Below are 12,227 nucleotides of genomic sequence, written 5' to 3'. Positions count from 1 at the left end.
CTGACAATGGTAAACATGGCTTCTTAAACTAAGCCTGGACCAAAAAATGATTTCCTAGTAAACCCTCCATTTTTATCACTGGAAAGAAAAAAATCTATAGCCAAAGGGCAAAATGTTACAAGGAACTGGGTGGCATCTAAAACAGCACGAGAGGGGTGCCTGGGTGGCTCAGTGGGTTAGGCCTCTGCCTTCAGCTCAGGTCATGATCCTAGAGTCCTCGGATCGAGTCCCGCATCGGGCTCTCTGCTCAGCAGCCTGCTTCCCTTCCTCTCTCTCTCTGCCTGCCTCTCTGCCTACTTGTGATCTCTGTCAAATAAATAAATAAAAATCTTAAAAAAAATAAATAAAAAAAAATAAAATGGCATGAGAGAAAGAAAGGGGTAAAATGAAGGGCTAGTGAATGGAAAGAAACAAAAGCATTCAGAAATCAACAAAACAAATTGTTGATTCTATACCCATTATGCTGTGAGGTATGTTATTACGGTGGGTTATTAAAAAAGATCAGGAGCCTCACCAAAGTTTATGTAATTCATCAATTCAGAAACTTCATAGGCAACTCAAATGATATATTCCTATAAAATTATTGGTTATCACACATATACTTAAGTACACATATAACACTAAGACTCACTGGAAGGTTCAGGAGAGCAATCTCCCAAACTAAAGAATTCTGGGGCCTGCCTTCTCTGCCCTTATAGTGACAGGTCCCTTTTAGTCACAAAGTCTGGGGGGAAAAGGGAGAGAAGGTAATTATGGCACTATCTGTTGCCATTGGATTTAGAATCTTTCTTTACCCCTGCCTCTCTCAGAGTTGTGAGTGAGAAGCTGGCAGGACCCCATACCAGCATGAAAAAAACAGAAGACTGAGAGGAAACAACTTTCTTGTGGTAGCTGGTGTCTGCTTTGTGGTACTATTTTGAGGGGTCATATGGGAAAGTTTTTATTACATACTTTATGGAATAATTTGCATTAGGTCAAATTTATATGCCCTCAGGAGTGCCTATAAAACACGATCCCTAATTTCAAGGGTAGACATCGCAAAAACAAAGAGATAAAATAATTACCAAAAAAAGGTTGTCTTGTGAGGAAAAACTTCATGTTAAAAAGAATCCATAATTTACAAGTTATTTCTGATGAAGATGGTGATGTGATCTTACCTTGGAGATATGTAGGCTGGAAAGAATCACTTGAATGATACCTTTAGTTAGGTGAATAAAGGCAGCTGGGTACCTAATATTTGGGGGCAGGCCGCTACTCTCCCTAACCTTAAGGAGCTATTCATTCTCTTTATGGTGACTTTAAACAATATAGTAAGTACAATTTATTGGACATCTATTATGTCAGGTACCTTGCCAAGAGCGCTAACTGTATTATCACCTATGCATTCCTCCAGGCCTAGTTCACTGTTCTTTTACCCCACCCATGACTTATACCCCAAGTTGAATTAATAATGCCATTAATGATTAACTGATTTTTTGATTAACTGATAATTAATAACATTCTACTCATCCTGTTCACTCCTTTAATGCAACACTTCTTTCCATAGCCTACATTTCTAACTATCCCACTACCTACTGAACTTGATAAGACCAGTGCCCATGTTTTGTTCCAATTTCCCAGCATCTGGTAGTTCCTAAGTACCATATTCCTTTGAGTGAATGTTAAGTGGAACTTCATGACTTCAAACTCATTGAAGAATCATGGAACTGCTGAGCAGGAGGGCACTTGGAACCTTTGCTAGCTACAAGCTTCTTTCACATATGAGAATTAAGTTAGAACAAGGAACTTGCCTGAGGTGACATAAACCTGGTGGAATGGCATTAGAATCCAGTCCCCTTGCTTTTCAGCCCAGTACAGATACTAAGGAAACACAACTAAATATCTTTATTTCCCAATCTCCTGGCCCCACCCAAATCCTATCAGCAATTGGCCTTTGGACCTTCAGGCTATTTCTGTGACATATATTTTCTAAAAGAACCCACTTTTAAATACAGCTTTTCCTTCGAAGCTCCCCATTCCAAACAAAGCCCAAATTCCAAAGTGGTTGGCTTGCACTGTAGCATCAGTGTAAAAGTTGAAAGGGGGAGGCTTCTGTCTATACTTCTACTAACAAGCTCTTTCCACAAGCACCCTTTGATTCACACAAATCAGAATGCTTTTCAACACACACACCATGCGCTTTCCTCCCCATCTCTTGAGATCATGTTCCCTGTTCCTTCTGACTAGAGTATCCTTCCTTCTTATCAGCCTGGTGAACTTTAATGATCTGTTCCCCCTCTGGACTGGGAGCTTCTGGCACAGAACAGAGAGAACTGGCTTTAGCCTCACACAGCATTTGGGTGGATTTTGTGTCCAGCACCTAGCAGCATAGCCCTCAATAAAGTTCACTGTGTGATTCTGTTTGGAAAATTACAGAAATGTAACTTACTCTTCAGGGTTGTAAGCAACCGTTAAACAAAACTTTTCTGTTTAGAGGAAAAATAAGTAAATATGTTGGCTCATTCAGTCTTCTTCTCCTTCTTCTTTTTTCCTTTTAGTCTGCTTCATCTGTTATGGCTGCCATTCTTACTCCCTCTGTGAACTGTACATTCTCCCAGCACCCCTGCCCCCGGACACTTGTGGGAGAGGAATCCACAAATTCCTCTGGGGCTCCATCAGTGGAACAAGTTCTCAGTAGCTGGAGGAGATCTGGGTTGCAAACAGGAAGTTTTCGTACTTCTGGCTACATTGTGCCTGGGGCAAAAACTGCAGAGTCCACCTGGACACCGTAAAAGAGAATGACAGAACAAAAGTAACCTTCATTATCCTCATCTGAAGTTTTTTCTGTGTGGACATTCTGACCCAGTATCACTCAGGGCTTCTTTTACCAGAACTGTTGTCTAGCATGCCCATCAGAATAGCCCCGCAGGAAAGTCAGGTTTGAGCACCGCCCCCCCCCCCCCCCCCCCGCACAACTCCCTTCACTTTAAAAAATCTTAAGCAAGACATTTAAAATAATGTTTTGGATTTTTAAGTTTTTAAAGCATTCTGAAGGACTTCCCTTTGGAGGCTGAGGGCCAAAGAGAAGCAGAGATTGGTCCCCCCATCTCTAAATCCTTTTTTCCTCCTTCAGTGCCCTAGACCCCATCTTGGCCCTTTGGCTCCAAGGGGGCAAGAGGCACCTTCCCTCCACCGGCGTGCCTGGCCTCGTCCACGACACCCATTAGTTTCCAGCCTTCCAGGGCATTGGGGGACTCCCGACCACGCGTCCACGGTCCTTGCCCAGGCGTAGGGGCCTCGAGGTCCACGCCGTTCCCAGCGCAGACAGAAAGGATGTGGCCAGCCCTGGGGATGACCTCGGCCAGCTCGCCCCTAAAGCACCCCGGCCACAGCCTGCGGGGCGGGTAGCCCAATGGGCAGCCTCGCTCCGGAGGCGGGCTCAGGCCGGAAGCCACCCCGCGGCACAGCGGCCCCACGAGACGGCGCCCGCGCCCCCGCCCTCTCCGGCACGGGCTCCACGGCCAAGGGCGGCAGGGGCCAGCCCGCTGGGTCCCCGCCGCGCTCTTTGTCCTGGCCGCGCGCGGGCGGACGCGTGCGCCCCCCGGGTGAAGGAAGGCGCGGAGAGAGCGCGCGGGAGCGCGCAGGGAGAGCTCGCTCCCGCCGGGCGCCGGGGGCGCGCGCCCCTCCGCCAGGCAAGCAGCGAGCACGCGCGCTGCCGCCGCGCCCGCCCCTCCCCCCGCGCTCGCCTCGGAACTTGCTGACTGCGCGGCCGGGAGGAGCCGAGCCGGGCGGCGGCGGCGGGAGGCCACAGCGCGCGGGGGTCTCCCGCGTCCCCTCCGCCTCGCCGAGAGCTCGCGCCCTCGCCCAGCCGAGCTCCTACCCCCCCTTTTTTCCGAAGGCGCTGGGCGGCGCCACCCTCCGGCCGGAGCCCGGCACTGCACAACCCCCTCCGACTTTCAATGTTCCACACTCCCCGGCCAGAGCCTCCTCGGCTTCTTTTTTTCCCTCCCCCCCCCTTTCCCCCCCCAGCTGCCTCCATTTCCTTAAGGAAGGGTTTTTTTCTCTCTCCCTCCCCCACACCGTAGCGGCGCGCGAGCGGGCCGGGCGGGCGGCCGAGGTAAGGCGGCGGGGCCGGGGGGCCGCGTGGGGGGCGGCCGGGGCGGCGGCGGCGGCGGCGGCGGTGGGGGAGGGGGCGGGGGCGGGCAGCTTTGTTCGCGCCGGGCGCCCGCGCCGCCGGTGTCCGCGAGCCGCGGCGGGGCCGGCCGGGCTGCTCGCATCACTTGGCGCCCGGCGCGGCGAGCGCTGCCCGCGGCCCCCGCGCGGCCCTCCCCACAAAGGGCCGCGGAGCTGCGTGGCCGCCGCCGCCGGCCGCGGCTCGCCTTCGCGGGCGCGGAAATTTGTTGCACTTCTTGGGGCTTTGTTTGTTTGTTTTGCCTCTGATTTTTTTTTTTCGTTATTTTGGACAAAATGTCGGTCCGTGATGTAAAAATTGAGCGAGGAACCTTGATGGCATTGGGAGCTTTGCAGAAGGTGCAGTTTGGATTCTGCTTTTCCCAGGGTGGCAGCTCGGTCTTGGCCGGATGAATCTTCGCTGCTGGCCGTGGAAACGGCTAGGGCAGCTTGTTAGTTGATTTTTAAATTCCTAAGTGTTGTATTTAAAGGCTTACGTGCACAGAGGAGGAATCGCCACCTTAAATAAGCATATGGGCGATTAACAGGGTATGTTTTCCTCTCGGAAAGGGAATTGGGTAGCTTTGACCAATGTCAGTGTGTAAATATTTAGACGTTATTAGTGACTTTTTAACATTTTTCAGCGAGATCTGTTATTTACAGTGTGTCATATGTTATTAATGCTCGTTGCCTAAGTTCCCTGGCAAATCTGTTTCATGCCTTCTGAGAAAGTAGACAATTGATAGATTGTCCAAGGGATGGAAAAAAATGTGAGTGGGTTTTCTAACTTGAGTTCGGTAAATCCTTGAACGCTGGCGTTGCGAGACACATCACCTCCCCTTGTAACCTTGCTGTGTGATGAGATAAGTGTGAACACTTTGACGTGTTTTTCATTAAAATACGACTTCAGGTGAATATCGAGAGAAGAAAATGCTATTGGTTTATTTCTTAGACTTAATATTTCTTTTCTCCCCCCTCCTTTTCTCTTTAAAAGTTTTCCAAGAAATAACTTCACCAAGATGTCCAGTGATAGGCAAAGGTCCGATGATGAGAGCCCCAGCACCAGCAGTGGTAGTTCAGATGCGGACCAGCGAGACCCAGCCGCTCCAGAGCCTGAAGAACAGGAAGAAAGAAAACCTTCTGCCACCCAGCAGAAGAAAAACACCAAACTCTCTAGCAAAACCACTGCTAAGTTATCCACTAGTGCTAAAAGGTAATGTGTCAAAGGATAAAGCACATTATCAGGTTGTCTTCCAAATGGTTGGACACTTTTGTTGGTTTTTACAAAGCAGTGGCATTGGTTCAGAAATACTTCGTGATCACTTTTATTTGCACTTGAATGAGTTGTCATTCTTTAGATGGTATATAAGCCACCTCCCTGGAATTGTACTTTTAAGTGAACTTACTCTGTACTTTGGTAACTTCAGTAAGAGTGTCCTTGGGTAGAGCTTGGACTAACATTCTGACAGATTGTTTTAGGAGTTGGCAAGGAAAATTTGGTGAGCCCAAATTAGCTGGTACATTGAGGATGTTCCTTTTTATGAGTCATACTCTTCTTCATTGAAATTGACACTTCTAGAGATCAGCAGCGCTTCTCCATGAAACTTAATGATTAGAAATGATTATGTTTGCTAGAAAATTTGTAAATTCAAGGCCTTGGCTATATTTGAAAGCAGGTTTAAAATTGTGCTCCAGATTTGCTTTCAGTTTTATAAACATGACTTGAAGTCATGCACCTCAGGTACTACTTTTTTTGTAGTTAACTTATGGTTATGGCTTGTATTCTTGTGAATGCAAATAAAACAGAAAAGTAGCCATTTATGATTTTGGGTGGCACTTGGCTACTGAAAACTTCATTACATTTGTGACTCTTCACTCTGAAACTTGTGGATATGCTTGACATGTTAACACTCAACAGCAGAAGAAACATATTTTGTTGGGTATATATGAGAGGTCATTTGTTTCCTGTTGATTCCTATTATCTTTGATGGCAAAAAAAAAAAAAAAGATTCTGTCAAGGGGCCTCCACTGTAGTAGTAGGGGAATATCCATGAAATCTATTAATTATATATCAAATATGTCTATAGCATTCGCCAATATTGACATTTTGTTGATTTTTATTGATCATAACTAAAGGAAAAAGAAAATACAAAAACTGTTCAAATATTGCATTCTGTAGTGATTTAGAAGTAATGTTATTTTTCTGTGCTCTCTCACCTCTATCAATAACCAAGTATTAATAATTTGAGAATGTTTTATTAAATAGCAGCAGTCTTTTAAATAATTTAGAGTCATCCTCAATTTGCTGTAATCTTGTTGAGGAACATGTTAAACACATCTTAAGTTTTGAAAGCATTTTAAGTTTGAATAAAATCGGAGAACTGCTTTTTTCCCCCTTAAATAGGCTGTCTATCTTATTATTTCTTTACTCCCAAATTTATTCAATTTTAGGGCTGTACTTAAGATTAAGGAAACAGAATTGGTTAAATAAGAATGTCAGAGTCCTTTAGAAGTTTTTCACTGGTAAAGATGTTTGTAAATTTTAAACTTTTTTTGACATAAAATATTGCCAAAACTGTTAACGTACTCATGTAATAACTTATTAATTCTTACCTCTGTAAAAGTGACTTGAAGTCATTGTCAAATGTTCTACTGCTTTCCCTCCTCCCTTTTTGTCTCATTTGCATATAAGCTTGAAAAGAGAATTTCTTTGGTAAAAAGTGTTTTAAAATAGACTTTATATCCTTTATTGAGTACTAGTAGAGGACTATTTCTCAGATCAGGTGTGAATGTCATACTTATTTACAGTAGCAAGTGAGAAAAAAGCTGCAAAGTTTCTGTTAAGGGATTTGGGTTATGCCTCTGAGAACAAAGAGGAAGCAGCCATGTTAGCATTACTGAAGGCAAAGCCAGCCTTGCATTTAACTGCATGGTGGTAGAGGGCAGTGTAATTCCCCGGTTATTCTGTAGACTATCTCAAATCCTTTTTGTCTGTTCTCATTTCACTAACAGAATTCAGAAGGAGCTAGCTGAAATAACTCTTGATCCTCCTCCTAACTGCAGGTAAGAAACAAATTTTGTTGTTTTGATGACAAAATGTGGGAAAAAATCAAAAGATTAATGTATCGGCTTTAGATATGTGTGCTGCAGAAGAAGCTACATTTGCTTCTCTTCAGCTTTGTAAGTGGATTAAATAAAAATTGTCTAAGGTGAATTAAACAAGTTTGGGGGAAAATACTCCTTAGCATGTATCATACATTTTAGATTTTTGAATATACTGATTTTGTGCTTCTTACTGAGATTTGTGTGAATGTTGCTGATTTTTGTTCTGTTGTAACATTTCTGTAGAGTGTTTTCTCAGAAGTACATTGCAGAAACTTCTAAAATTTTGCTAAGCTTTAAAGTTACTGCTTGTGTGCAATCTGAACTGACCTTCCAAATTTAGAAATTGCTGAATGTGGTGTTACAAAATGTAAATGCAGTAAACAAGAGTATAGTTTCTGTTTGATTTATTCAGTAATGTGCCTTAAGGACAAATTTTATGTGCTAAGCTAATGCTTTTAGTTGTTTTCTAGAGAATGCATTGTTGAAATTATTTACATTTTAATCAAATGTCTTAATTACTTGGGAAAATTCTTAATAATTTTGGTTCTTGAAATATGTCTATGAAAAGGAGTAAATGAATTAGAATTTGTAGGAGCAATTCATTTCAATGAAATTTATGTAGAATAATTTAAAATTATTGGTTGGTGTAAGGTGCATTAAAAAGTAACTGGTTGACAATTTTGTTTGTAAACGTTTTTTCAGTTGTCATACTTAGTGCTTTATTTTCAACAGTGACTTTATGGCTTCCAAAATTCATCAAACTTGGAAAAATAGTTTTGTAGATAATTTACATACAGATATGTGCTCAAGAGTGATAATGCTGGCTAGAAATAAGGCAGTGTTAAGGTTTGATATGAAGACGTTTTCTTGTTTTACCTGTGTTTTTGTTCTGAGTTGTGTTCACTTGTGATGATCAGACCTATCTCTGCAGTCTACTTGAGGTATAATTGGGTTTAATTCAATTGCTTCTTGTGTGTATTAACCAGATCCTTAGATAAGGTGATCTGATCCTGATTTATTCAGTGAATTAACAGTTTTGCTCATATTTATGATCAGCTATTTCAGTTGAAAAGGCAAACATGAATGTAAACTAATTTTGAACAGGTAGTGGTATGTCAGATCTCAAAGGATTAAGAGCTGTGCTGTCCAGTAATGCCGAGACTAGCCACTTGTGGCTATTGACTGACCACTTTAGTTGTCCAAAATGAGATGTTCTCTAAAGGTAAAATACACATTGAATTTTGAAAATTTAGTATGAAGAAAAAAATGTCAAACACCTTATTGATTTTTAAAAGTATGTATTACCTGTTTAAATGATAATATGTTGGATATGTTTTTATATAGAATGTTTTAAAAATTTATTTTTTTTTACCATTTTCATGTGGTTATTAGAAAATTTAAAATTATGTGTGTGACTTGTATTACATTTCTTTTGAACAGTGCTGCTTCAGAGAATAAATAAATCAAAATATTCCTTCCAGCCTTCTCATTGGTGTGTCAAATCTGTAGCCATTTAGTGAGGTCAAGTTAAATTTGCTCTCTGAAAGAATCACTTAACTTGCAGAGTGTATTCTGATATTTCCCTTTATAAAAGGTATAAAGATCTGTCAATTCAGTACTCTTTAATGTTTCAAAATTGCATGTAAGGTCAGTCATTTTTAAAGGTTGCTGTTGATTTTTTGCAAATGGCAAAAACTAGCATACATGCGTAAATCTAGAGAGCCCAATAGACAATGTGTTGAATGCCATTGGAGCAGTAGTGTAGTGTTGCAGTTGCTGAAGAAGTATGCTTTACGTGTTTAACCCAGGAGTGGTTCCACAAGGTCACTGAGGATTCATCCTGTAGACGAAGTCGAATGTTTCTAGGAGGCAGAAAGTTTAACTTGTTTGTTTTTCTGTTTGTATGCCATATTTCATTTCAGTCCATGAAGTAATGCTTCAAATTTAGTGATCAGTGCAATAGCAAACCTGTGGGACTGGGAACAATAACATGGACTGGATCATCTGTGCTTTCCCTGGTCACAACTTGGGATGATTGCAAACTTTTTCAAATTACATATTTCAGGGGCACCTGGGTGGCTCAGTGGGTTAAGCCTCTGCCTTGGGCTCAGGTCGTGATCTCAGGGTCCTGGGATCTAGTTCCACATTGGGCTCTCTGCTTGGTGGGGAGCCTGTCTCCCCCACCCACCCCGCCTGCCTCTCTGCCTTCTTGTGATCTCTGTCAAGTAAATAAAGAAAATCTTAAAAACCAAAACAAAACAGAATTACATATTTCAGTTCTCTAGTTCTTTTAATATTTAAATTTCATTGTGGCTGTGTGACTAAAGAAAAAATAAACAGAAAATTATGAGTTTTAATAGGGAACTGGGAGAAGTTGTGTCTTACTAGTTTGGGGATGGTCGTTTTCATATGTCTGATGTGTAAAATAGCCAGGTACTTTTGTGTCTTTTATTATAAGTGTCAAGAAATTTTTTTGGGTGGATCTATTTCTTGTCCTTGAGCAGGAATTTGGAATATTGTTTAGGATTTTGAGAGCTAAATCTGAATTTGTGTTGTATTTTTACCTTCATATCAGATATGTGATAGATTGTGGTATTGTAATTCACAGGTGCATGGGTGAGAATTTTAGCTTTACAGTGATTGTACAGTTTAAATTTATTAATTTATGTTATAATTTAAGTTTAGAGTCTGTATTAACAAATTCTAAAATGTGTGAATTCATATTGTTTGAATCTGTGAAACCTAATACTTTTTTGACTTTGATGTTTGACTTCCATATGTAGCTAATTAATCAGAATTCCATTATGGTTTTGAAAATAATTTTTACAAGCTCATCGAAGTATGTGACAGATTTAATTCTTCCTTAGGGAAGAAATGTAAAGTATATCTGTGTACATTCAGGAAAAAGTTGATTGAAATACAACAAAACTCAACAAAACCAGAATTACTCAGATGAGATTAAGAATTCTCTTAGATCCCTTACTCCCTTCCTATGGTTTATTAATAAAATACCCTTTTTCTTATGTTATGTATTTCCTTATTATTGTATAGCTGCATCTAATACGTATACACCACGAATGATCTTAGAATAGACTTAACTTTGAATTAAGTGTGTGGCTTGAACAGGTTTGAATATATTTTGATAGTAATGATACTTCTTTTCCCGATAGTATAAAATTTGATGAAATGTTATTTCCAATGATTTGATGGCATTTCAGTTTTTAGGTCTTAGAGTTCCTTATTAGGCCAGAGCATTCTATTTTTTTATAACTTTTTTTTTAAAGATTTTATTTGTCTATTTGACAGACAGAGATCACAAATAGGCAGAGAGGCGGGGGTTGGGGGGAGCAGGCTCCCTGCCGAGCAGAGCCTGACCTGGGGCTTGATCCCAGGACCCTGGGATCATCACCTGAGCTGAAGGCAGAGGCTTTAACCCACTGAGTCACCCAGGAGCCCCAGGGCCAGAGCATTTTCAGCATAGGAATTTAGTATTTATGTAGTGGCTTTAATTTATATTGTTTACATACTGTATTCTAAATTATGGTATAAATATTTCGTACATCAGTGAAATGAACGAAAGTTGTGTTATGGGCATTTCCCTATATGTTTTTGGAGAAAGTGATTGACTAGAATTGTTGAGTAATATTCCATTAAGACATTTACATTCCCACTGTTTCCCAGAGGGTGCCCTTGTCCTCTCACAGTAACCACAAACAAGTGGCAAATGTTTAGGAAATTGTTGGATTTTTTTTTTTTTTTTTAAGATTTTACTTATTAATTTGGCAGAGATCACAAGTAGGCAGAGAGGCAGGCAGAGAGAGAGAGGAGGAAGCAGGCTGCCGGCTGAGCAGAGAGCCCGATGCCGGGCTTGATCCCAGGACCCTGAGATCATGACCTGAGCTGAAGGCAGAGGCTTAACCCACTGAGCCACCCAGGCGCCCCAGAAATTGTTGAATTTTTAACTCTACTTTTAATTCTTTCCATATATGAAAAGGCACAAATTTACACTTCTTAAACTATTCTTCAATATATTGAGATTAAAGAATCTGTGTTAAAGTTAGATATTCAGGAGCATTTGTACATAGTTTTTGGACGTGGGAAAGGCCTTCTCATTGGAGGGAGATGTAGTAGTATCAGGTTATTAACAGTATTAATAATGTGTGTGCTTGTAGAGCTGAAAGATACTATAATACTTGTAAATTTTGCTAACATCCTTCTTTTAAAAATAAAATTAATACAAGAAACAATTAAGTTCTAAACCAGAAGCTGGCAACTCTTGTTTCCTCATAAATCTCTCATTGTCTAACTGTGGGTGAACTCTCCCTTGTGTGGGTTACTGCCGCTTGCCACTGTTTTCTAGCGTAGACTAGAACTTTGCTGCTCATAGGGTGCTCTTCAGATCAGCAGTGTCTACGTCACAGGTAAGATTGTTAGAAATGCAGAATCTTGCCTCTGCTGCAGAAATATTGAATCAGAAACTGAATTGCAACAAGATTCCCAAGTGAATTGTATGTATGTTAAGATTTCAAAACATTGGTCTGGGTTCAAATCCCTGGTCTGCCTCTTATTAGTTGTATTATTTTAGATCAGTTAGGATATATTTCTGTCTTTTAGTTTTCCTAAATGTAAAATGGAGATTAAAATAATCCCCCACAATAGGTTTATTGTGAGGATTATGTATGTTTTAAAGTTTAGTAATGGTGTAAATTGGGTCAGTAAAGTGACCACAGTGTAATTAAAGGGAGAGAGGCAGTTTAAACACATGCCCTCACTCTTGCTAGCATTTTCTCTAGTGGGTCAGCATCATACTATAGGAGTAATTTTACTTCAAGCAGTTTAGTGTCTATTTGAGAACACATCAAACAAAATTTTGTGTGTGTGTATGTGTGTGCGTATGTATATATATATATATATTTATACATATACCTTGGAATATATATATTCCTTGGAACTTCAGTAAAAAAGAAAATCTA

At 41.1% G+C, this 12,227-nt stretch overlaps 1 protein-coding gene across 3 annotated transcripts in view; it reads left to right on the top strand.

The window, feature by feature from the left end:
• Positions 1 to 3,484: 3,484 nt before the first annotated feature.
• UBE2E3 (ubiquitin conjugating enzyme E2 E3) overlaps positions 3,485 to 12,227 on the top strand; it is an 87,204-nt gene continuing 78,461 nt past the window's right edge. Inside the window, exons 1-3 of one of the 3 annotated variants that reach the window (XM_080798725.1) lie at positions 3,485 to 4,096; positions 5,144 to 5,362; positions 7,162 to 7,212. In XM_080798725.1, the coding sequence (XP_080654851.1) occupies positions 5,169 to 5,362; positions 7,162 to 7,212 (245 nt within the window). In that variant the 5' untranslated portion in view covers positions 3,485 to 4,096; positions 5,144 to 5,168. Of the gene's footprint in view, positions 4,097 to 4,173; positions 4,699 to 5,143; positions 5,363 to 7,161; positions 7,213 to 12,227 lie in introns of those variants that run through there. The other 2 variants (XM_080798727.1, XM_080798726.1) reach the window with 2 other exon arrangements.

Source organism: Martes martes, assembly GCF_963455335.1.
Source record: "Martes martes genome assembly, chromosome: 3".
In the NCBI taxonomy this organism is placed as follows: Eukaryota; Metazoa; Chordata; class Mammalia; order Carnivora; family Mustelidae; genus Martes; species Martes martes.
The sequence above is the reverse complement of the archived record's forward strand: the minus strand, read 5'-3'. Positions and strand labels throughout refer to the sequence as shown.